At 39.3% G+C, this 25,832-nt stretch overlaps 1 protein-coding gene across 1 annotated transcript in view; it reads left to right on the top strand.

Moving 5' to 3' along the window:
- The first annotated feature begins 1,560 nt into the window (after positions 1 to 1,560).
- Positions 1,561 to 25,832, top strand: part of MTMR7 (myotubularin related protein 7) — a 115,324-nt gene continuing 91,052 nt past the window's right edge. The window contains exon 1 of the mRNA XM_033226081.1: positions 1,561 to 2,177. Coding sequence (XP_033081972.1) covers positions 2,154 to 2,177 — 24 coding nt within the window. The 5' untranslated portion in view covers positions 1,561 to 2,153. The remainder of the gene's footprint in view (positions 2,178 to 25,832) is intronic.

The following is a 25,832-nucleotide window of genomic DNA, read 5'->3' as shown; positions in this document are numbered from 1 at the left end:
AGATGCAATATTCATCCTACTGAACTACGGTTCATTCCAGACACATCAAATATCAAACTTCAAGAAGTACATGATTCTAAGTCTATCCACTGATTTTTCTCGAAGTAACAGGGAAAATGCAGTAAGTATATCATCCTTCTTGAGGCTTCCTTTAGCACTGCCACATACTCTGTCACCACCTTAGTTCATCTACCTTTTATTTCCTTGGTGTTGGCCATATCACAATGACAGGATTTAGTGTCCTTCTTACCTGGGACTCCCCTCTATCTTCCAGCATTTGTCATGATACCTTGAGTATGACCAATAGTTAAATCATAGCAATATTTTCTGAGTAAATGAATGGCTAGTTTTCCTTTTCTCTCTACTTAGGATGAATATAGCCAGACATTTCAACAACATACTCTCGGTTCCCTCACCTTAGTGCCCTCCAATTCTTGCTACTTTTTCAGTCTCTTCTGCCCTGCTAGGTGGTGCTGGAATAGTAGTGAGGCTTAGGGGGCTATATGACACTGTAAGTACCAGAAAATTCTTTGTGGTTGTTAGGGATCAACACAGTTTGTGATCTAATATCTTAACATTAGGCTACTTAAATTGTTCAGACTTACCTCCCTTCAGCTACCAATTAGTGTTTTTTTTTAAACCTAGTATAATAAGCCACAGGTCAGAAACACTTTCATGCAAAAATTACCAAGTAGACTTTTAATGAGCTCACCAGTAGAACCCTGAAAGCACATAATTTCAATATCACTTGCCTATTTAGAATGTTCCCCTCCACGAAACTATGTAAGATTCTTTGTATTAATGGAATTTGGGGATGACAGCTAACTTTGAGATCATCTAAGCAGGCAACTTTCTCGTTTTATAAATGAGGAGGCTGAGGCCGGTGTGTGAGTTGGCACCACAGCGCTCTTGACTCTATTCCTGGTCTTCTTCAGTAAAGAAGAAATTATGCCCTGGGTCAATCATGACATATGCAAATGGTGGTTTATAGTACTTATTCTAATTGCCTCCCAAAGCAGTAGGAGGATGAAATGGTAGAACACATGTGAAAGATGTCTTCTGGAATTTTAAAAATAGGTTCAACACTGTATTAATTATTTGTTGGAAGGCTGTAATGTGTTCAGGCATTGGATACAAAGAGGTAAGCAGAGTCTCTATGGTCAAAAAAAAAAAAAAAAAAATCACAATCCAGCCTGAAAGATGAGCAAGAGCGAGGAAAAAAATGAACAGAACTATGGAGAGTTCTACAAAATGTTACTTACGGTGGATCATTGGACTCTTAGGGCTGCAAGAGAAAAAACAAACAAAACAAAACAAAACAAAACAAAAAAACTGGAGGGTGTTCTTCTCTTTGGCTTTTACCAAGTGGTCTAACACTAACAATGGCACCAACTACTGTTAATATCATAAATAGGGAAATAGGACAGCATAATGGATGCTTTGTATCTCTCTCTCTCAGTTCAGTTGGAGCTAAAGATGGCAAATGCGCACCCAACACCGTGCCAAGGGAAAAGTGTCGCCTCCAACAGTGAAGTCGCAGGTGGATGTGAGATGCCTGACTTAGTAGCGCACTTACCAGGGTGCTAACACTGCTGCTATTATTTCCACCCGCACCCTCAGTGCTCTGCCGGCCGCGCCTGGGATGAAACACACACATCGAGCTCACGAGACCGTCCTGGGTCTAGAGTGTCTGTGGCAGCCTTTTCCGCCCCACCCTGAAATCCTACCTATCCTGGGACGCCCTGGAAGGAAGCCTAAGGGCGGTGTGGAGCAGCGTGTACTCCCCATCTCTCTTCCAGGAAGCCACACCCAAAACAAGGCCCTCTTTGTGTCCTGGGGAACAGTGGCCTTATAGTGCTTCGCCGACTGCCCCTCTTAAGAGAGAGCTACCAGCCCTCGCCCCGGCAACCCCAGGCAGGTGCCCGTCGCGGCGGCGGTGCAGGTGGGCGCAGGCGCAGAGAAGCGCTCTCTAGGGCCGCGCGGGAGCCCAGGCTCCGCACGCCGCGCGCGAGGCACCTGGGGGCGGAGCCAAGCCCGCGTCCCGCCCACGCCCGGGCGCGAAGCCCCCTCCCCGCACGCCTCCTGTAGCTCCGCAGACGCGCGCAGGTGCGAGAGGCCGCGCCCGCCCGGGACCCTGCAGACGTGGGCCCGCCATGGAGCACATCCGCACGCCCAAGGTTGGTGGCACCAGCCCGGGCGGAGGAGGCACGGGAGGAGACGGGGGAGGAGGAGGAGGGATGCTGAGCGCGCGGGAGGCCGACTGCTGTGCGGGGCGCCGGCGGAGCCTGGACCGCGGGCTAGGGAGGAGCAGGCAGTGCCTGAGCTTCCCGGGGTCTCTGCGAGCCCGTTTGTTCTGTTGCTGCCTCCCAGGCCTAGCGTTAGCTGCTGCTGGGCCTGACCTCTTGGTTTTGGGGGTGCACAGTGGACACAGGGGTGGACGGGAGGGAACCTCAGTTGTCTGCTAATAACTGCATGTAGATCATCGCTTCTTTCTCCTGGCACGAGGCTTTCTCTTTTAGCTGTTGGCCCCTCAGAGTAGTTGAAAGGGAAATAAGCCGTTCGGTGACAGGTGCAAGAAAAACGAGCTGAATGCAGATGGGTTCCTGCGGTTGGAAGCTTCTTAAATCTAGGGTGTCAGGCCCACCCGACTCGGCCTTCCCAGTCCCCATCCCCATCCTCAGCGTAGCAGCTGCAAGGGGCCTTACACAGAACGGATGATCAATATTCATTGTAGATTGAATGATGGTGTGTTCTTGCCTTTTCCAGTCTGTTTTGTTCGGTAGAGAAAAGGATGCAGCTTATGGATTCGTCACGCACTGGTGTGTTTTAAACAACACCAGCTTTTGCTAATCAACAGAAGCAAATGGTCCCTGATCACTCCAGTAAATTAACATTGGAAACGTTGACCGGCTGTACCAAATCTTCCTACTCAGTTGTACTGATAATCTAATTTAGAACGAAAATGATGATCGACGTTACTGCCTGATAAAAACCCTAAATGAGTGAAAGAATATGTTTAAAAACCCTATTGGCTGTCTGTTGTTACTACCACCACAGCTCCTTGCGTTTTTGCAGGATGAACTTCCATTCAAAATGTAGGCCCCTGACAGGTCAAAGCTAGGTCAGAGTGGCCATAGCTCAGGTGGCTCCAGGGATCCCGCACATTTAAGAGGGGTGGAGTCATTTGCTTTATGTCCAGCAAGAATTGATTCCAAGATTTTAGACTAGTTCCTGAGTACCTTTTTGTAAAAGCAGATTAAAATGATCTCTTGTCATTGGAAGAAGAAATCTTTTAGTTTGCTGGAGAATGTCAGTTCCGACAGTAAATTTTAACTGTATTGATTTTGCACTAGGGAATTAAATTGTCACTTCATAATCAGGAAATTGTAAACTTAGAAGACAGTGCTATAAACCACAGGATAGGTGACTCAAAGCTTTCAGAGTTTAAGTGATACTAAATAATTTATTCCAGACGGATGAATTTAACTCATGGACTCTGCCCTTGCCAAGGGCACTCTTCCTCCTTCCCTAATGAAGGGGGCCCTTTGTAAAAAGTGATATCTGATGTGGATGTTGATAGCAAGAATGATAGGGTGATATGGCAGTGGATGCCACTTTGTTATAGAATATGAATTTGGGGGAGTCAAGACCATTTATGTTCTATATACAAAGACACCTGGTACAAAGTCACATGTAAACCTGAGTCTCAAGCAATGTTCTTACTCTTAAAATTGGCATTTATAGATACCCTCTAAGCAGTGCAGTACTCCAAGTCAGAAATCTTTATTTATCTGGAAGTGGGAAGAAATTGGGGGAAAATGGAAAGTTGTCTGAAGTGTTATTGAATTGGGTGGGTCATTAACATTTGGGATAATACCTGTGGAAAAAAAAAAAAGAAATTACAGAGGTCGGATGAATCAGATTCATTTATTCATGTATTTTATTCCACAAGCATTTACAGCCTTTCATGTGCCAGGCTCTGTACTAAGTGCGGGAGCATCCAGGAACTCACAGTCTGGAAGAGGAGGCAGTTGTAAATATGTCGGTGTGTGATAGAGACATGTGCAAGGTGTGGTGGCTAGAGAGGGAGACTGGATAGAGGATCAACTTTGCCCTCAAGGTCAAGGGAAGCCATCTTAGAAGAGCCCTCTTAACATGGAAGGACTTAAGAAGGACTAGGAGCATTTTCAACAGTGGTCATGTAGTTGTATTAATATATATTGTAATAAATAATTACAACCCTAAAGAAGCTGAAAAGAATAACAGTGGTCAAAGATAAATGATTCCTTGAGGTTAAAAGCATCCTTCTTTTGTTTTATATTTTTAAGGGCAATATTAATTTTCACAGTCTAAAAGAAAAAGAGAACAAGATTGCTTACAGAGCATGCGGAGTTAAATATATAGTTGTTACTGGTCATATCCGTCTTTATTATTTGCTTCCAGCCTACCTGGTGAAACTATACACAAATTTCCTTTGATTTCATGGTTTCATGTCTTGGGTTTGCAAGGAGTATATACAAAGTTTGATTATCTGGCCCATTGTGGGTTTAAAACAATATTTACCATGTGGGTAGGTAGAGTTTTAAGAGGAAAAGAATTGTATGCGTGTATAATGTACAGTTGCTTTTCTGTTACAATGGAAGTCATTCACTCGCTGTAGACTATGTAATATCCATGACAATCTCTGTGTTCTGCTTGAGTCTCTGGAGTGCAGTTTAAGAAGACAGATGCACGTGCATAATCTGGAATGCTTTGCACATATTTCTTTCTGGGGGTGCATGTGTGTTTAACTGAAGCTTTAACAGAGCATATGCTAAGCAGAGTGCCTCTCTTCCAGAATGGTTCCTTTAGAGGGAAAAAAAAGTTCCAAGGACAAGCTGGTTTGCAGTTGGGTTAAACGGGGGACACCAAGTATTCCCTGTACTCATCCCAATGAACTTCTAGGTTTCTACTTCACTATCTGGCTTTCTTTAGCATTCTGAAAACTTGCTGGAAGCTTGGGCATAATTTGGGTTCAAGTACTGCTTGATTAGATGAGAAGACTTCAGGGTTCCTGGAAGTAGCTTGAAGTGTTTGTAGGATTTAGTTTGGTACTAGATTGAGGCAAACGTTTCCAGGACCTGGTAAGTGATCTCTACTTTATATGCTTTGATCTTTCTGGAAGGCGTTTTTCCCACATGTGTACATTTGAATTATGAAATAGAATACGTGATAACCTCCAAAACAGACCTTGCAAATGTCTTCTCTTCCTTTCTACACCTACCCCCTAGTCTGATGCTGACTGATCTCCTGATTTATTTTGTTTGCTCTTCTCTAATCTGTTTCTCAGAGAGGGGCCTGGGTGATGCTTTTATGTCTCAAGTGGATCATGCTACTTCCCTTCTAAAATTCCTGGGCGGCTTCCCTTTTTACCCAGGATATAAAGTGAGAATCCCCAGAATGGCTTGTAATGCCCGGTGTAGACTGAGTCTTTCCTACTTCTCCAGCCTCGTTTTGTGACAATCTTCTTCTCATCCACAACCCTCTGACCACAGCTTGTCTTCACAGAGTTCTCCAGTGGGACCAATTCTTTCCCGCCTCGGGACTTCTGTACTGCTGTTCCATCTGGGGGGACATTAGTTCTCGCTCTTCACCTGGCTAAATACGTCATCTTTCTAGTTTCAAATTGTGATTTCTCAGGCTATTGTCCAGCTCCCCATCTAAGTCAGATCTGCCTGTTGTGTTTTATCATAAGACCTTGTGTTTTCCCCTTAGGTTCCTCATTACAATTGTTACATTTATTTGAGTTATGTTCATTTAATGTCAACCTCCCCTGCTTGATGGAAGTCCTGTGATGGTAGGGATTATATCTTGTTCACCCTTTGTAGCTGTAGCACGTAACACAGTGCTTGGGACCAACTAAGCAAGCAGTAAATAAATTAATTGAATTTGTGAAGAATGCATAATTAATTCATTACTTTTTGTTTGTTTGTTTGTTTTTGAGATGGAGTCTTGCTGTGTTGCCCAGGCTGGAGTGCAGTGGTGTGATTTTGGCTCACTGAAACCTCCCCCTCCTGGGTTCAAGTGATTCTCCTACCTCAGACTCCCGAGTAGCTGGGACTATAGGCACGTGCCACTACACCCAGGTACTTTTTATATTGTTAGTAGCGGTGGGGATTTCACTATATTGGTCAGACTGGTCTTGAACTCCTGACCTCAGGTGATCCGCTTGCCTCGGCCTCCCAAAGTGTTGGGATTACAGGTGTGAGCCACGGTGCCCAGCCTCATTACTTTATTTTTAAGAATTTGCTTTATTGATCCAGCCCTCTTGTGCATTGTACAGTTGTATACATTCTACTTGACATTATCGTGAATCTTGTAGTATTAGTGTTAAATATTTGTGGATGTCAGTGTATCTGACATGTGAGATATATATGAAACATATTTTGCAGTTATATATATTTTAATGAGATAAAATTCAAATGCAAAATTCACAATTTTTATTAAAGTGCACAATTCAGTGATTTTAGTATATTTACATATTGTGCAACCATCACCACCGTCTACTTCTAGAACACTGTCATCACCCCCAAAAGAAATCTATTAGTAGTTAGCCCATTAGTAAGTTAAACTGATGATGTCCATTGAATTACCCATTAGTAGTTAGACTTGATGATAATATCTTATACTTATCTGTGTTGAATATTATCTCATTGAATTTAGACTTTTGCTTGTCTCTTAGTCTTTTTTGGATGCTGATACACATCTACTGTTCCTGTCAGTTTGGTACCATCCACTATTTAATCAACTTGCTTTCTATTACCTCATTCATTATCTTATCCAAGAGCAGAAGTGACTTCTTACGCCCCTTGCCCCCATCTCTCAGAATCTTGATCCTGATAGCAGATTCGCTAGTTCTCTCAGTTTGATGTCATCTAGCAGTTGGTAAGTTTGTCCTTCATCACGTCGCCAAAGAGCTCATCCAAGAAAGAAAGGAAGTCTTCTGAAATGATGACGGTGAATCCATGATGTTCTTGCTGATGGATGGTTTCCACTTTTTAGGTTCATACAAAGTTCCATTAAATAACTCATTTTAGAACCCTGCCAGAATTAATGTTGAACTCACTGACTTACAATTATACAATGCTGTATTCACCATGGGAAAATAGTGATCTCATTTTCAAGTTCTGTCTGTGATGGAGGGACATCAGTAGATCCATGAGGTTTGCTTTTTCTTGATCATTCACTGTCGGTATACCATCACCTCCAAGGGTTATCTCTTCTTTTATCTTCCTTTAGCAAATAATAATTTTCTGGTTATAAAAGTAATATGGACTGCATGTAGAAATTAACCGCTGTTAATATTTGGGTACATTTTCTTCTGGTGTTTTTTTTCTTTGCATACACTAAACATTGTTTGCTTGGAAATTAAGTATCACCCAGTTCAATTTTACAGTTTGCGTCTTTAAACCTACCATATTGCAGTGTTCAAAACTTACTTTTAGAAGATTATATGGGGCTTGTTTTTTTAATCTTACGGAAATTTCATCATATTTACCGTTTCCCCATTTTAAGGCTATTGTAATACTGTCGTGATGAACATCTCATTGTTATCTGCATGTGATTTCTTCCCTAGAATAGAACCCTAGATGGAATTACTGTGTCACATAAGATGAATGGTTTTATAGTAGGTATATATTACGAAATGACTTTCCAAAAATGTTATGTCATTTAACACTTTCAGTAATAGAATATAGACTGTCTTTCTTACTATACCATTGCTTTATTATTTAAGGTTATTTTTTGCTAATTTAAAGGGGAGAATAACACTTCATTCTTTTAGTGTATTGTTTTTTTCACTAGTGAGGTTGAAGCTTTTCCAAAAATATGTTTACTGACCGTTTTGTTACTTTTTGAATTATCTATATTTTCCCCATTTTAATAATGGGTGATTTAGTGTGTGTGTATAGTGCATGTATTTCAATAGCTTTATTGAAGTAAAATATAATTTACGTAGCATAAAATTTACCTTTCTAATCACAGTATGCAATTCTGTGATTTTTTTTGTATATTCACAGAGTTGTATCACTGTCATCATTATCTAATTTCAGAACATTTTCATTACTCCAAAAAGAAACCCTATCCCCATTAGCAATCAGTCTCCATTTCTCCCTCTCCCCACCCAAGGTAACCACGAAATATACATTCTGTCTCTATATATGCTTGTTTTTCTGGACATTTTAAATTTAATCATATAATATGTGGCCTTTTGTGACCTCTTCTTTTCACTTAACGTTTTTAAGGTTTGTCTCAGTTGTAGCATGTACCAGTACTTCATTTCGTTTGATCTGTTCTGTGGCCAATACTGCATTTTGTTTATACATGTATCAGTTGAGGGAGATTCGTGTAACCGTTTTTTGGCAATTATGAATAATGCTGCTGTGAACTTCGGTGATAAGTTTTTGTGTGGACATATGTTTGTATTTCTCTTGGACAGAATTGCGTTTCTCTAAGAACAGAATTGCTGAATCGTATAGCAACTTTGTGCTTGTCATTTTAAGGCACTGCCAAATTATTTTCTGAAGTGGCTGCACCATTTCAGAACCCCGAGAATCATGTGTAAGGGTTCCAGTTTTTCCATGTCATCACCAGCTCTTGTCATTGTTTTTTATTTTAGCCATTCAGGTGGGTGTGAAGTGGTATCTCGTCCTGGTTTTGATTTGTGTTTTTCTAATGACTAATGATATTGAGCGTGTTTTCATGTGCTTATCAACCATTTTCCTGTCTTTTCTGGAGAACTGCTTATTCAATTCCTTTGTTTCTTTCTTAATTGAGTTATTTGTCTTAAATTATTGGGTTGCAAAATTATGTGATCTGGATACAAATCCTCACTCAGTTATATGACTTGTAAATGTTTCCTCCCATTCTGTGGGTTTTCTTTTCACTGTTTTTATGTCCCTTGAAGCACAAAAAGTTTTTAAGTTTGATGAAATCCAACTTATTTTTTCTTTTGTCACTTGTGCTTTTGGTGTCATATCTATGTATATTTTCTAGAAAGCCTTTTTCTGATTATAAAAGTCATACATTACAGGAAATTTAGTTCAAAGGAGTGGAAAGAAAATAGCAATTCTGCATAATTTCAAAATCCGGAAAAAAATGCTGTGTATATATTAGCGTTTTTCTTTATATATATAAAGCAGTGCAATTTAAAAGAAAATCATGTCCGTTTTCTCTGTGGGGGGTGTGTGTGTGTATAATTTTGGGGAATGAGAGCATGGTTTTTAATATGTCAAAATATTTTTCTCATTTTATTAAACTTTCTGAAAAGTAATTTTTTTATGACCACATAGTCCACATTGTAATGATGACCATACATTATTTAGTGTCTGGAGGCAATTCTCCATGGCCTTTTGCAGTTTTGCACTTTTGTTCTGAACTATCTTTTCAAGGATGACTTTAGAGTGAACAGCCTTGAAAGAGAGGAATAGCTTCTCCCTTAGTAGCAGAGGGCAGATTTATTTGCTGTCCAGGGTAATAAAGATGTTATCCTCAGGGACAAAGGATTACTTGCATCCTGTTTATGTGATGGGCATTTCTTAACTCTGTCTCTAAGATTCCTTATCTAGGATGCAGAGCCCTGCTGTGTGCAGCATCCATATGGACTGCTCCGTATTGCCCCTTAGACTAGGGAGGAGGAACATGGAGAGTTAATGTGAAGATAAAGCTTATCCCTCCTGGTGCACAGAATACTAATGTCCTTTGTCTCTGACCCAGAAGTCTTGTGTCTTCTGCCAGCAATGAAACACTGGGAGGCTACTTGTGAGGTTGTAAGCAGGGTAAAATTTCAAACACTTCCTAGTTCTTGACTGTTAATCCCGTAGTATTTCGTACTTAATTTATCTCTATATTGTCGCTATAATAAATAACTGATAGGTCGGACACCGTGGCTCACGCCTGTAATCCCAACACTTTGGGAGGCCAAGGCGAGAGGATCGTTTGAGGTCAGAAGTTCAAGGCCAGCCTGGCTAACATGGTGAAACCCTGTCTCTACTAATATAAAATACAAAAATTAGCCAGTCGTAGTGGCAGGTGCCTGTAATCCTAGCTACTCGGGAGACTGAGGCAGGAGAATCACTTTAACCTGGGAGGCAGAGGTTGCACTGAGCCCAGATCACGCCACTACACTGCAGCCTGGGCCAGAGAGGAAGACTCTGTCTCAGAAAAAAACAAAACAAAACAAAAAACCTGATAAACATCAGTGTATTTGAATTGTTGTGTAAATCTCTCTTACCTCAGATTAAATTTCTCAGGTGTATTTTCTAGTTCCATTTCTATATATATTTTAAGGATATTTGATGATGTGTATGTTTTCCTCTAGGATTGTGTCTGCTAGTGTGGCAGAGGAATACCCTTTAAAAAATTCTTGAGAATTATAGATGAAGTATGCTTTCTCATCAATTTATGTTTATTTACTGTTGAGATTGAATTTATTTTTTGCAATTATTTATAACAAGAGCAATACAACAGTAGCACTGATGATACTGATAAGATCCATAATATCCGTAAGATTCATAGTACCTGGATCTTATTAAGAAAATAATTTGTTTATCTAATAGGTACCTCAGTTTCAGTATGTCCCAAACTGAGCTGATTCCCTCTCGCCTCACACCCAATTTTCTCCTCTTGTACTCTTTCCAGTCTCTGTGATCCACCCTTCCAGTGCTGGAGCCAGTAACTTTGGAGTTATCCTTCACTCCTCTTTTTCTGTCCTCACGTATCTATTCTAATAGTAAATCCTCAGCACTCTCCTTTCAAAATATATCCAGGTTATCCTACCTCCATTCCTACCACCCTGTTCTGAAATACTGTCAACTCTTACCTGGTCCCCTTTCCATTTTTGCCGCTCCCCCACCAGTTTATTTTTGTCAGAGGTACTGTTAAATATAATTTGGAGCTTGGACTTCTTTTGTGAGTCTCCTTACACCAAGAGTATCCAAACTGGAAAGGAAAAAGTCAAATTATCCTTGTTTGCAGATGATATGATCTTATATTTGGAAAAACCTAAAGACTCCACCAGAAAACTATTGGAACTGACAAAGAATTCTGTCAAGTTGCAAGATACGAAATCAAAATACAAAAAACAGTAGCGTTCATGTGTGCCAACAGTGAACAATGTGAAAAAGAAATCAAAGCAATCCTATTTATAATAGCTACAAATAATATAAAATACCTAGGAAACAATGTAACCTAAGAAGTAAAAGATCTCTAAAAGGCAAACTATAAAACACTGATGAAAGAAACTGAAGAGAACACATAAAAATGGAAAGATATTCCCTGTTCATGGATTGGAAGAATAAATATTGTTAAAATGTCCATACTATCCAAAGCAGTCTACAAATTCAATACAATCCCTATCAAAATGCCAATGCTGTTCTTGACAGAAATAGAAAAAAAACTAAAAGTTATATAGAATAACAAAAGACCCAGAATTAGCCAAATGTATTCTGTGAGAAAAGAACAAAACTGGAGGAATCACATTACCTAAAAGGAAATCAGTATGTCCAAGAGATATCTGCACTCCCATGCTTATGGCAGCATTATTCACAGTAGTCGAGATTTGGAAGTAAACTAAGTGGCCATCAACAGATGAACGTATAAAGAAAACATAGTGCATATATACAGTGGAGCAAGACTCTGTCTCAAAAAAAAAAAAAAAAACCAAAAAAAAACCCCCTGATAAACATCAATGTATTTAAGTTGTTGTGTAAATCTCTGTTACCTCCAATTAAATTTCTCAGGTATATTTTCTGGTTCCATTTCTATATATATTTTAAAGATTTTTGATGATGTTTATATGTCTTCCTCTAGAATCATGTCTGCTAGTATGGCAGAGGAATACCCTTTAAAAAATTCTTGAAAATTATAGATGATATGTGGTTTCTCATCAATTTATGTTTATTTGTTTACCTTTGAGATTGAATTTATATTTTGCAGTTATTTATAACAAGAGCAATACAACAGTAGTACTGATAGCACTGATAAAAGAAAATCCTGAAATAACACTATAGCTATTGTGATAGGCACCATTCTATAGATTTACATTTATTACGACGCTTAGACCTCACAATCACCCTAAGAGGTGAGTGCTGTTGTTATCCCCATTTCCCAGATGAGGAAACTAAAGTTAAATAAGTTAGTGAGCTGTAAGAGGCAGAGTGAGGATTCAAAACCAGGCAGTGTGGCCCCGGAGTGTGTGTTCTTAACAACTCTACCATTTTGCATTTTGATGTTGAGAACAGAAAAGAAAATGCAGTTTAGGTTCCCAGTGGCCTTACAATGCTATTTCCAGGCCCTCTGGAGTCCTGTTTGCATCCTTGTCTCTAGACTAATGGGCTGCCTCTATATTATCAAGCGTTATCCTTGGTTTTTCTTGTCGTTGCAATTTGGTTTTATCAAAAGAACAAACCTCAGTATTGTTTTTGATTTAGATCTGTTTAAAGATGGATTATTATCTAATTGTCAGACTTTTATTGCACAATATTTAACAGCTGTTGAGGAGGTAGTCACTGTAATCAAATATGCTCTTACTCCAAAGACAAGGCTGATAAGTTTGTTGGAATGAAGCCATCCACTTAAACGTGTAGCTGTGACAGTATTTTTTTTTTTAAGTTTTCCAAGTAAGAATCGATTGTCTAAGCCAAGTAATCACAGAAGTTGTGAATAAACATTCCTGCAAAATCACCCACATTTCATGAAATCCTCACTTCTAACAGGTCTAGCAAAAGTTGAAGTCTGGTTGTCTTGCGTGGAGGGTTGGGTGTACAGAACACACGGTCTGTTATAGAACTTAATAAATCTCGTTCATTCATTCATTCATTCATTCATTCAGTGTTATATATAAATGCAGCTAGCTGTCAGTTACCTTTCTAATTCAGGGGATATGGACTGTTTGCATGTGTGTGGTATGTGTATGTATGTTACAGAGAAAATGCTATGGAGAAAAATATAAAGAGATAAAGTATGTTGGTTGGGGTGAGTTAGGATTGTTATTTTATATGTGATGATAACTCGGCTTTCTTGATAAAATAACTTTTGAGTAAAGACCTAAAAAAGTGTGGGAGCAAACCATCTGCATATCTAAGGAAAGCAAGTTCCAGGCACGGGAAACATCTCGTGCAAAGGTGTTGAAAAAGGAGTGTGCCTGGGTATCCAGGGAGTAGTGGTCACACAGTGGGGTCCAGGAGCAGGGAGTGGGGTAGTTGTGGGAAATGAGATTGGACAGGGAGAAGGGGCAGATCATGTACAGAATTTCCCTCTGGGTGTGAGGAGACCCGCAAAAGAAGTCCAAGTTCCAAATTGTATTTAACAGTATCTCTGGCAAAAATAAACTGGTGGGGGAGCGGCAAAAATGGAAAGGGGACCAAGCAAGAGTTGACAGTATTTCAGAACAGGTTGGTAGGAATGGAGGTGGGATAACCTGGATATATTTTAAAAATAGAGTACTGAGGATTTACTGTTGGAATAGCTATGGGAAGAGAGAAAAAGAAGAGTGAAGGATAACTCTAACGTTACTGGCTCCAGCACTGGAAGGGGGGATCGCCGAGACTGGAAAGAGTACAAGAGGAGAAAATTGGGTGTGAGGCCAGAGGGAATCAGCTCAGTTTCGGACATAGTGAAATTGAGGTACTTGTTAGATATACAAATTATTTTCTTAATAAGATCCAGGTACTATGAATCTTATGGATCTTATGGATAAGTTCCTTATCTTAAGGAACTATGGAATGACAAGACAAGACATATTTTATGGGGTTATTTTTTAAATCATGTATACTTTACAAAGGTCTCAAATTCTTTTGAAAGTAGTCTGATAAAATAAGTCATAATAATTTCAGTCAATCAATAAAATTCTGGAAAATTCTTTAAAAATTAAAAAACTTTTGTGAACACATAGTAGGTCTGTATATTTGTGGAGTACATGAGATACTTAGATACAGGAATGCATTGTGTAATACTCACATCATGGTAAATGGGGTATCTAGCTCCTCAAACATTTATCCTTTGTGTTACAAACAATCCAGTTATACTCTTTTAGTTACTTTAAAATGCTAAATTATTATTTATTAAATTATTATTCACCCTGTTGTGCTATCAAATACTAGGTCTTACTCATTCTTTCTAACTACTTTCTGTACCTGTTAACAATTGCCACTCTCCGCCCTCACCTGCCCCAGACCCCACTCCCTTCCCTAGCCTCTGGTAACCATCCTTCTACCCTCTGTCTCCATGAGTTCATTTGTTTTAATTTTTAGCTCCCACTAATAAGTGAGAATATGTGAAGTTTGTCTTTCTTTAGCTGGCTTATTTCACTTAGCATAATGACCTTCACTCCCATCCATGTTGTTGCAAATGACAGAATCTCCTCCTTTTTTATGGCTGAATAGTACTCCATTGTATATATGTACTACGTTTTCTTTATACATTCGTCTGTTGATGGCCACTTAGTTTGCTTCCAAATCTTGACTACTGTGAATAATGCTGCCATAAACATGGGAGTGCAGTTATCTCTTGGACATAGTGATATATAACCAGCAGTGGGCTTGCTAGATTGTATCCTAGCTCTAATTTTAGTTTTTTGAGGAACCTCCAAACGGTTCTCCATAGTGATTATACTGATTTACATTCCCACCAACAGTGTATGAGAGTTCCCTTTTCTTCTTATCCTTGCCAGCATTTGTTATTGCCTGTCTTTTGGATAAAAGCCATTTTAACTGGGGTGAGATAGTATCTCATTGTAGTTTTGATTTGCGCTTCTCTGATGATGCCTGATGTTGAGCACCATTTCATATTCCTGCTTGCCATTTGTATGTCTTCCTTTGAGAAATGCCTATTCAGAAATTTTGTCTATTTTTAAATCAGATTATTAGATTTTTTCCTGTAGAGTTGTTTGAGCTCCTTATATATTCTGGTTATTACTCCCTTATCAGATGGATAGTTTACAAGTATTTTCTCCCATTCTGTGGGTTGTTTTTTTGCTTTGTTGGTTGTTTCCTTTGCTGTGAAGAAGCTTTTTAACTTGGTAGGGCAAGAGATACGGGTCTAGTTTCATTCTTCTGCATATGGATATCCAGTTTTCCCAGCACCATTTATTGGAGACTGTCTTTTTCCCAGTATATGTCATTGGCACCATTTTCGAAAACAAATCCACTGTAGATGTGTGGATTTGTTTCTGGTTTCTTATTCTGTTCCAGTGATCTTTATGTCTGTTTTTATGCCAATAACAGACTGTTTTGGTTACTGTAGCTCTGTAGTATAATTTGAAGTCGGGTAATGTGATTCCTCCAGTTTTGTTCTTTTTGCACAGAATACATTTGGCTATTCTGGGTCTTTTGTTATTCTGTATAACTTTTAGGATTTTTTTCTATTTCTGTCAAGAATGGCATTGGCATTTTGATAGGGATTGTATTGAATTTGTAGATTGCTTTGGATCATGTGGACATTTTAACAGTATTCTTCCAATCCATGAACAGGGAATATCTTTCCATTTTTTGTGTGTCCTCTTCAGTTTCTTTCATCAGTGTTTTATAGTTTACCTTTTAGAGATATTTTACTTCTTAGGTTACATTGTTTCCTAGGTATTTTATATTATTTGTAGCTATTATAAATAGGATTGCTTTCTTGATTTCTTTTTCACATTGTTCACTGTTGGCATACGTGAATGTAACTGTTTTTGTATTTTGATTTTGTATTTTGCAACTTGACAGAATTCTTTGTCAGTTCCAATGGTTTTTTGGTGGAGTCTTTAGGTTTTTCCGAATATAAGATCATATCATCTGCAAACAAGGATAATTTGACTTTTTCTTTTCCAGTTTGAATGCTCTTTATTTTTTTTTCTGTTGTCTGATTGCTCTAGCTAGGACTTATAGTACTATGTTGAATAATAGTAGTGACAATGGGCGAGCTTGCTGTGTTCCAGATCTTAGACAAAAGGCTTTCAGTTTTTCCCCATTTAGTATGATAGTAGCTTTGAGTCTGTTGTATATGTGTTTTGTTATGTTGAGGTATGTTCCTTCTATCCTCAATCCTTGGAAGTTATCATGAGGCTTGCAAATACTATCATCCGTTATTTTAAATTGATGACACACTAGCACTGACTGCTTGAGCAAACAGATGTGCAAAAAGAAAACTAATAAAAGCTCTACACTTTCACTTCATACTCCCCTCTTTTTAACTTTTTGTTGAATCTCTTGATGTCTTTTTGTACTATGTCTTGAAAAGTTGTAGTTACCATTTTTGATTGGTTCATCATTTGATCTTTCTTCTTAAGAGTAGTTCATACACCATAGTTCTTTAGGTTGGGACGTTCTCTGTTGTTATCCCTTTGAATACACTTTATATTCCCATTTCTTTCTCTACCTCCTCTTTGAGGCCAGTAACTCTTAGATTTGCCCTTTTGAGGCTTTCTAGATCTTGTAGGCATGCTTCATTGGTTTTTACTCTTTTTTCTTTTATCCCCTCTGACTCTGTATTTTCAAATAGCTTGTCTTCAAGCTCACTAATTGTTTTCTTCTACTTGATACATTCTGATATTAAGAGTTCTGATGCATTCGTCAATATAGCAATTGCATTTTTCAACTCCAGAATTTCTGCTTGATGCTTTTTAATTATTTCAATCTATTTGTTAAATTCATCTGGTAGAATTTTGAATCCCTTCCCTGTTAATTTGAATTTCTTTGAGTTTCCGCAACACTGCAATTTTGAATTCTCTGTCTGAAAGGTCACACACGTCTGTTTCTCCAGGATTGTTTCCTGGTGCCTTAGTTCATTTGGTGAGGTCATGTTTTCCTGGATGGTCTTGATGCTTGTGGATGTTTATTGGTATCTGGGCAGTGAAGAGTTAGATATCTATTGTAGTCTTTGCAGTCTGGGCTTGTTTGTTGTCATATTTATTGGAACTTTCCAGGTATTCAGAGGGACTTGGTGCCAAAGCCCAATAATGCTGCGGTTTTTGCAGACTCATAGAGGTACTGCCTTGGTGGTTTTAGATAAGATCCTGAAGAATTATCTGGATTATCAGAGATAGAGAATCTTTTTCTCTTCCTTCATTTTTTTCCCAAACAGATGGAGTCTCTCTGTGCTGAACTATCTGGAGCTGGGAATGGGGTGACACAAGCACCCCTGTGGCCACCACCACTGGGACTGCACTGGGTTAGGCTTGAAGCCAGCACAGCACTGGGTCTTGCCCAGGAGCCACTGTAACTACTACCTGGCTACTTCCAATGTTCAGTTAAGGCCCGAGGGCTCCACCATTAGTAGGTGGGGAAGCCAGTTAGGTGTGTGTCCTTCCCTTCAGGGTGATGAGTTCCCTCAGGCCCTGGGCAGGTCCAGAGATGTTGTCTGGGAGCCAAGGATTGGAGTCAGAAACCTTAAAAACCTACCTCATGTTATATTCTACTGCAGGAAAGTTGGCCTTCAAAACCCAAGATGAAGTCTTTCCTGCTCTTCCCTCTCCTTTCTGCAGGCAGAGGGACCTCTTCCAGTAGCCACCACTACCATTGGTCCACGGAGTTTCTGCTAGCCACCACCAATGTTCACTTAAAGCCCAAGGGCTCTTCAGTCAGCTTGTGGTGAATGCTGCCAGGCTTGGAACCCACCCTTCAGGGTAGTGTGCACCCCCCCGCCCCCCAGCCCACGGCAAGTCCAGAAATGATGTCAAGAGCCTTGGCCTGGAATCAGGGAACCCAAGGGCCCACGTGGTGCTGTATCCCGCTATGGCTGAGCTGGTACCTAAGGTGCAAGACAAAGTCCCCCTTTCCCTGTGTTTTTTTCAAGCACAAGGAGTCTCTCACCATAGCCCCCACAGCTGCAAATATACGCTGGGCCCACTTGAAGCCAGCACACCTCAGTCTCACCCAAGGCCCACTGTGTACTACCTGGATATCACTGCTCATTATTCAGGGCCCAAGAGCTCTTTTGTCAGCAGATGATGAATCCTGCTAGGACCGAGTTCTTCTCTTCCATTGAGCAGGTTTCCTTCTGTCCCAAGGTGTGTCTAGAAATGTCATTTGGGGGCTAAGGCCTGGAATGGGGGCCTCACAACTAACTCTGCCTGGTGCCTGATCCTTTTGTAGCTGAGTTGTTATCCAAGATGCAAAACCATCCTTTTTACTCTTTGCTCTCTTCTCCTCAAGCAGAAGGAAGGAGTCACTTCCAGGAGGCACTACCTGGGGTTGTGAGAGGGGTGGCACAAGCATTCCCTTAGCCACCCCAGTTTGTGTCTCCCTAGGCCACACGCTACCCCAATCCACTGACTCTAAAGCCAGCCCAGCACTAGGACTTGCCTAGGAGTTGCAGTCCTTGTGTCCTGGATTGCCTTTCAAATTTACCAAGGACCTGGGAGCACTTTAGCCTGCAGTAGTGAGGCTTGCCAGAATTCAAGTTCTAACCACCGGATCAGGCGATTTCTCTCTAGCTAAGGCTGGTCCACATGCTCACTGAGCCTAACACAGCTTTGCTCTGCTATGATAGGGTGGCACTGAATTGAATGCCAAGTCCCCAAGTAGCTGTGCTCTCCTTCCTGCAAGTGCACAGATTCTTTTTCCACACAGGAGAAACAATCTTTGGACTTGGTCACTGCCAGGGGATGGGGGACAGGTTGCCTTGGCGATTCAAGACTGTCTTTCTTACCCTTGTCAGTGCCTCTTTCAGCAATACGAAGTTAAAACCAGGTACTTGAATAGCTCACCTGATTGTTGGTTCATATGACAGTGCTTTTTTGTGTGTAGTTGTTAAAACTTGGTGTTGTTGTGAGCAGGATGATCTGTGGAGGCTTCTATTGGGCCATCTCTCCTTCCATCCCCGTAGTTTCTCTGGAATTTTTGTTTCTATAAACCATATGTTGGTATGATCAGCCATGTCTCCTGATGGATATTATGGTATTATTTAACATTGAATATTTTATTCTATATCATGTACATAAATATACTTATTTCCAGTAGTTTAATCTTTGTTCTTTGTCATCTCCCCCTATCATCTATTAAGATTGAAGTCATAGACTCTAAATACATTTCCCAGTATGAGAAGAATGTTGTATTTAAAAGTATACTGGATGGCTCCTTTGTAATGTGAAAGATTCTGCTTTGCTTTTTCTGGTTTCTATGTTTAGGTGTTTGCATCTGTTTCAAAAAGCAAACAAATATATATTTGTATACTTATGTACAGCACCACAGCCAACCCAGTTTAAACAATGGGCAAAGGACTTGAATAGACATTTCTCCAAAGAAAATATACAAATGGCCAATAAGTACATCAAAAGATAGCCAGCATCACTAGCCATTAGGGAAATATGGGTCAGAACCACAATAAGATGCCACTTTATACCCATTAGAATGACTATTACTTAAAAAGAAAGAAAGAAAACAACAAGTGTTGGCAAAGGATGTGGAGAAATTGGAACCCTTGTGCATTGCTGGTGGTCATGTAAAATGGTACCTCTGCTGTGGAAAACCCTTTGGTAGTTTCTCAAAAAGTTAAACGTAGAGCCACCATATGACTCAGCATTTCCACTCCTGGGTATATAATACCCCAAAGATTTAAAAACAGGGACAAAAACACATACTGGTATGCCCATGTTCATAGCTGCATTATTCGCAATAGCCAAATGGTGGAAACAATCCAAGAGTCCATCAACAGATGAATAGATAAACAGAATGTGATATGTACATGCAATGGAATATTCAGCCATGAAAAGGAATGAAATTGTGATACATGCTACAATATGGGTGAACCTTGAAGACATTATGCTAAGTGAAATAAGCCAGACAAAAAAGGACAGATAATATATGATTCTACTTATATGAGGTATATAGAATTCTTAGACATAAAAAGTAAAATAAAAGTTATGAGGAACTGAGAGTAGGGGAAAATAAGCGTTTTTGCTTAATAGTTACAGAGTTTTTGTTTCAGGGATTGAGAAAGTTTTGGAAATTGATAGTGGTGATGGTTACACAACAGTGAATGTACTTAATGCCACTGAATTATACACTCAAAATGGTTTAAAGGAAATCTTTTATGTGTATTTTGTGACATTAAAAAATACATTTCCTGGCACATAACCAGTGCTCAGTAAATACTTATTGACTGAATAAATTTGTTGAATGAACTAATACTTAATTTGGCAAATGTATATCAGCTATTAGCCTGATAGTGGGTGGCATTGTCTGTCTGAAGTCAGATACTCAGTTAAAATTCTTACTCTGCCACATATATATATATTTTTGATTTTGGCATAATTAAAACACTAACATATTTACATATTATAAAATTTATCATTTAAAAGTATATAGTTAAGTAGTTTTTGATATATTCACAACATTATGTAACCATCACTACTATCTATGTAATTTCTGAGCATTTTCACCACCCCAAAAAAGAAACGTGGTATTTACTAGCAGTCATCCCTCCTTTCTGTCTCCCTACACCGTGGACAATCTCTAGAGGTTTGCCTATCCAGGACATTTTATATAAATGGAATCATACAATTTATGGTCCGTTGTGACTGGTTTCTTTCAGTTAAGCATAACTTAAGGTTTTCGGGGTTCATCCATGTTGTAGCATATATCAGTAGTTCATTACTTTTTATTGCTGAATAATATTCCATTGCATGGATATACCCCACATTTGTTTATGTGTTCATCAGATGATGGATATTCGAGTTGTTTCTACTTTTTATTAGGACTAGTGCTGCTATGAACATTTATGTATAAGTTTTTTTGTGTGTGAAAATATGTTTTCAGTTCTTTTGGGTATATATTCAGGAAATTGTTACATCATATATTAATATATGCTTAACCTTTTGAGAGGTTAACAGTTTTTCCAAAGAGACTGCACCATTTTATATTCCCAACAGTGTTGTGTGAGGGTTCCAGTATCTCCATATCCTCACCAACACTTGTTATTATCTCTTTTGATTATAGCTATCCTAATGGGTGTGAAGTGGTATCTCGTGGTAGTTTGAGTTGTATGTCCCTGGTGGCTAATTATGTTGAGCATCTTTTTATGTGCTTATTAGCTATTCGTATGTCTTCTTTGGATAAATGTCTATTAAGATCCTTTGTTCATTTTTATTTCATTATCTTCAAATTTTGTGTTAAGTTCCGGGTTACATGTGCAAAATGTGCAGATTTGTTACATTAATAAACGTGTCAGAGTGGTTTGTTGTAAAGATCATCTCATCATCTAGGTATGAAGTCCAGCATCCATTAGCTTTTATTCCTGATATTCTCCCTCCCCTTACCACCTGTCTGACAGGCCCCAGTATGTGTTGTTCCCCATGATGTGTCCACGTGTTCTCATTGTTCAGCTTCCACTTATAAGTAAGGACATGGAATGTTTGGTTTTCTGTTCCTGCATTAGTTTGCTGAGGATGACAGCTTCTAGCTCCTGTTCGTTTTTTAAATTGGGTTATCTGTCTTTTTAATGTTGAGTTGCAAATGTTCTTTATACATTTTGGGTACTAAATAATTAGATATATGGCTTGCAAATGTTTTCTTTCATTCTGTAGGGTGTCTTTCTCATTGTTATCTTTGAAATACAGGTTTTTAATCCTAATGAACTACAATTTATCTATTTTTCTTTGGTTGCTCATACTTTAGGTGTCATGTCTAATCCAAGGTCACAAAGATTCACACTGTTTAGGTCTTTGATTTGTGTTAATTTTTGTATGTGGTATGAGATAGAGGTCCAGATGCATTCTTTTGCATGTGGAATTCCAGTTGTTGCAGCAGCATTTTTTGAAAATAATTTTCCTACTCCATTTAATTGTCTTCATACCCTTGTTGAAAATTGATTCTCTGTAGATGCATGGATTTATTTCTGGACTCTCAGTTCTATTCCTTTAATATCTATGTCTATCCTTAGCCAATGCCACATAATCTTGATTATTATAGCTAGGTATATGATCTTGAAAGCTTTGGTTTTTTCATGTATAGCTTGTTAGAAACTAAACAGAATACATTTAAAGCACTAAATAAAATGGCACATAGTACATTTTAGCTGTTTTTAAGTTGTTTTTATAATCATCATCATTGCAAAAGGATGTGGCCACAAGTTTGTATGCTGAAAGAACTTCCATGAAATTTGAGAATAAAAAGAATTTTCTAAATCCAAACATTTCATTTGACCTACTCATTCACCTCCCCGCTGCACAATGAGTTTCAGTATTTTTTCCTCTGGAGGTATTCTGCAAAGAATGCCTCCCTGTAACCCAACTCTAGTTCACACCCAGACTTTGGAGCATATTGTTCTTTAATAAAAACATTGATCTCATCAAACACATGGATTTTAGGAAAGGTGTCAGGTTTCACTCAGGAAGTTTCTGCAGTGGCCTATGAGACAAAGCCTCAGTGACATCGCCCTAGATTCCTGAAGGAGAGTCTTTTTGGAATGGAAGTATGGAGAAGAAACTGGGAAACACACTTTGACTTTTTAGTGGAGGAAAGCAAGCGGGTAACATTTGTGCTGCCATAAAAGCTTTAAAAAGGGATGCAATTAAGGCACTATACACCTTGAAACATTTATATGCTTCTAAGGAATGATAAAGACATGAAACTGTAACCTCCTATGTAAGTCTACTTGAGCCATTATTTATTTATTAGTAAATTTCGACATTTCCCTATTGAACTCACGTTATTAACTGATTAGGTTTGGTTATCACTTCTGTCTTACGTCTGGAGGCAAAGCAGCATTTGGAGTGCTTGTTTTCACAGATGTACATATATTTTCTCATCCTTATTTAAAGCTTATTTTTATTGCTCTTTTTTTCCATTCTGAACAGGACAAGCTGTGAAGTATGCTTGAAATTGAACCTCTTGACCAGATACCCAAGATTCCGTGACTTTGTCTGTGTGATGGTTCAGTTTTATATTCTCATACTGCACTCAGAGGGAGTCCAAGAAGCTCATTTTGTACCATATTTCTTAGGCCAGGAAAAGTCTAAACTATTTTTCCTAATGCCCTTTCCCCTGGTGGACAGCTAGTTGAAGCCTCTGGGAGTAAAAGTACTTCCCAGGACATAAACCCAACCCTTCCTCCCACAACCATTTAAAATGGTTTAAAAATAACCCCCACTTAATGTTTTGTGGCAGGCTATGACAACTTTATAAAAATTGTATGTTTACTTTTCTCCACTTTTTCATTTATTAAAACACTGCTTATCATAGATTCCCGGAGAAATAAATTTATTGCCAAGCTGTGAAAGTAAATTTTATTCCTTAGGGCATGTAGCAAAGCACACATTATTTAGAACATTCAAGGTACAGTTGAACTGTGCAAGTTGCAGTGAACTGTTCACCCAGTTTGAGTAGTGGTAGTTTAAGGAAGGGATTCTGCCTTTTAAGCTAAACAGATACATTTAAAGACACTATTGATGCATATATTCATTCACCTGTACATTCAGCAAGTATTCCTTGAGTGCTTTCTCCATGCCAGGTACTGTTTTAGGCCCTGGAGATCCAATGGTGAATAAGACACACAGGGGCCCTAGTTTCATGGAACTTACAGTGTAGTAAAGAATTAAACAAAAATAATATTGCAGTTCTTTAAAACAATATACATCTCATAACTGTAAGCCAAGATTTTGGAAAGTCTCCCATTTTTAGAAGATTTTTGCCAGATCCTGCCACCCTCCACCTATAAACCTTGCAGTTGCTTCCCACCCTACTTGGAGTGAAAGTCAAAGTTGTAACATTGTCCCAGAAGGCCCTACAAGGTTTATCCATCTACTGGGCACCTCATTTCCTACTCCTTTCTCCTCACAGATGCTGATCCAGAAGTCCTCGCCTCATTGTAGACCCTTGACCATATCCACCTGTTCCTGCCCAGGATCTTGTCATTTGTTGTTCCCCTTGCCTGGAATGCTCTTCCCAGATATCCCTATGGCCGGCTCTCTCACTCACTCTGGTCCCTACTGAAGTATCTAATTATGTTATTAGAGAAGACTTCCCTGGGCACCTGATATGGAGCACCTGATATGGCTCCGTGACCCCACCCAAATCCCATCTTGGATTGTAATCTGAATTGTAATCCTCACATGGGAGGTGATTGGATCATAGGGATGGTTTCCCCTTACTTTTCTCATAAGTGATAGTGAGTTCTCGTAAGAGCTGATGATTTTATAAGGGGCTCTTCCCTTTCATTCTGTACTTCTCTCTGTTGCTGCCTTGTGAAGAAGGATGTGTTTGCTTCCTCACCTGACATGATTGTAAGTTTCCTGAGGCCTCCCCAGCCATGCAGAACTGTGAGTCAATTAAACCTCTTTCCTTTATAAATTACCCAGTCTTGGGTACTATCTTTATAGCAGTGTGGGAAGGGACTAATACAGCATCCTGCTGACCCTCCTCACCCAATTGCTTATCCTGCTTTCATTTCCTCTCTAGGAATCTTCTGGCACACACATACGTGGTGATATGGTTCTACCGTATCTTATGCCAAATTGTAATCCCCAATGTTAGAGGTGAGGCCTGGTGGGAGATGGTTGCATTATGGGGGTGGATTTCATATGAATGGTTTAGCACCATCGCCTTGGTGCTGCTCTTGTGATAGTGAGTTCTTTTGAGATCTGGTTGTTTAAAAGAGCGTGGCACCTCCTCCTTCACTCTTTCTTGTCCATGCTCCCACCATGTGAGAAGCTTTACTTCCCCTTTGCCTTCCACCATGATTGGAAGCTTCCTGAGGCCTCCCCAGAAACAGAAGCCACTCTGCTTCCTATACAGCCTGCAGAACCATGAGCCGATTCAACCTCTTCTCTTTATAAATTACACAGCCTTAGGTATTTCTTTATAGCAATGTAAGAACAGACTAATACATGAGGGGTTTCTTTTCTTTTCTTTTTCTTTTTTTTTTTTTTTTACATATTTATTCCCTGTTTCCCTGCTTTCCCACCTTCAAGTAGAATACAAACTCCATGTGAGCAGTGACTTTATCTTCCCAATTCATGTGCCCTTAGCACTCAGAACACTCTGGTACAGAGTAAAGGTGCACAATAAGTATTTGTTGTATGAATGAACAAAGGAAATGGTTTAATGTGACTTTGTGTCGACGCTTCAGTATCTTTCAGTATCTTTCAACAGCCATGTTTTTTCTTCTCCTCCAGTATTCTCCATTTTTGTTATATGGCCCTACTTTTCACATTTGCAGATGAAGTTTTGTTTTATTTTTTCCTTGTCTCTGCTCTGTTTCCTGTATGTGCACATCTTGCACAGCTGAATCTTTCTTAACTTTCTGTCTGAAAAGTCAAATTCAATAATAAAGCATTCTGGGTTAATCATACTTGATTCTACCTGCAAGCCATCACATAATTTAGTTTTACCATAGTACTGTTAATTTTCATTCATTGGACAAATACTCAGTATCTGTGCTTGGTGTCACGCTACAAAGATGGACAAAAACCTTAGTGCCAATCTTTAAGGATCCTGCCGTGAAGGGTTGCTGTGATGTTCTGAAATGTGCTCATTGTTGTTTCAGGAAGCCAGTAAGCCAGGGAACGTGTGTTCCTTTCCTTTCTTTCCACAGTTCTAGTGTGAGTGGTTGCCTAGCATTGTTCATTGTGCTGCAGGGAATATTAGGAATAAAATAACTTGGGTTCCCATGAGCATATGATTTTGATAATGATTAGAGTGTACAATAAAGATAGTATGTAATGAAGTAGTGTAGGATAAGTAGAAACCAAGTAGTGATCAGAGATGTCACAGCAATTCAGAGGGCAGTGAATGATCCCAGTGGACTGGGGTAGTTGAGGAAAGGTGTTACTAGGGAGGTGGATCTTGGGTGTCAGGCTGGAGGGGAGTATGTTGCGCTAG

This window comes from Trachypithecus francoisi, unplaced genomic scaffold, assembly GCF_009764315.1.
Source record: "Trachypithecus francoisi isolate TF-2019V2 unplaced genomic scaffold, Tfra_2.0 Contig01440, whole genome shotgun sequence".
NCBI lineage: Eukaryota > Metazoa > Chordata > Mammalia > Primates > Cercopithecidae > Trachypithecus > Trachypithecus francoisi.
This window is presented reverse-complemented; position numbering and strand designations above follow the sequence as displayed.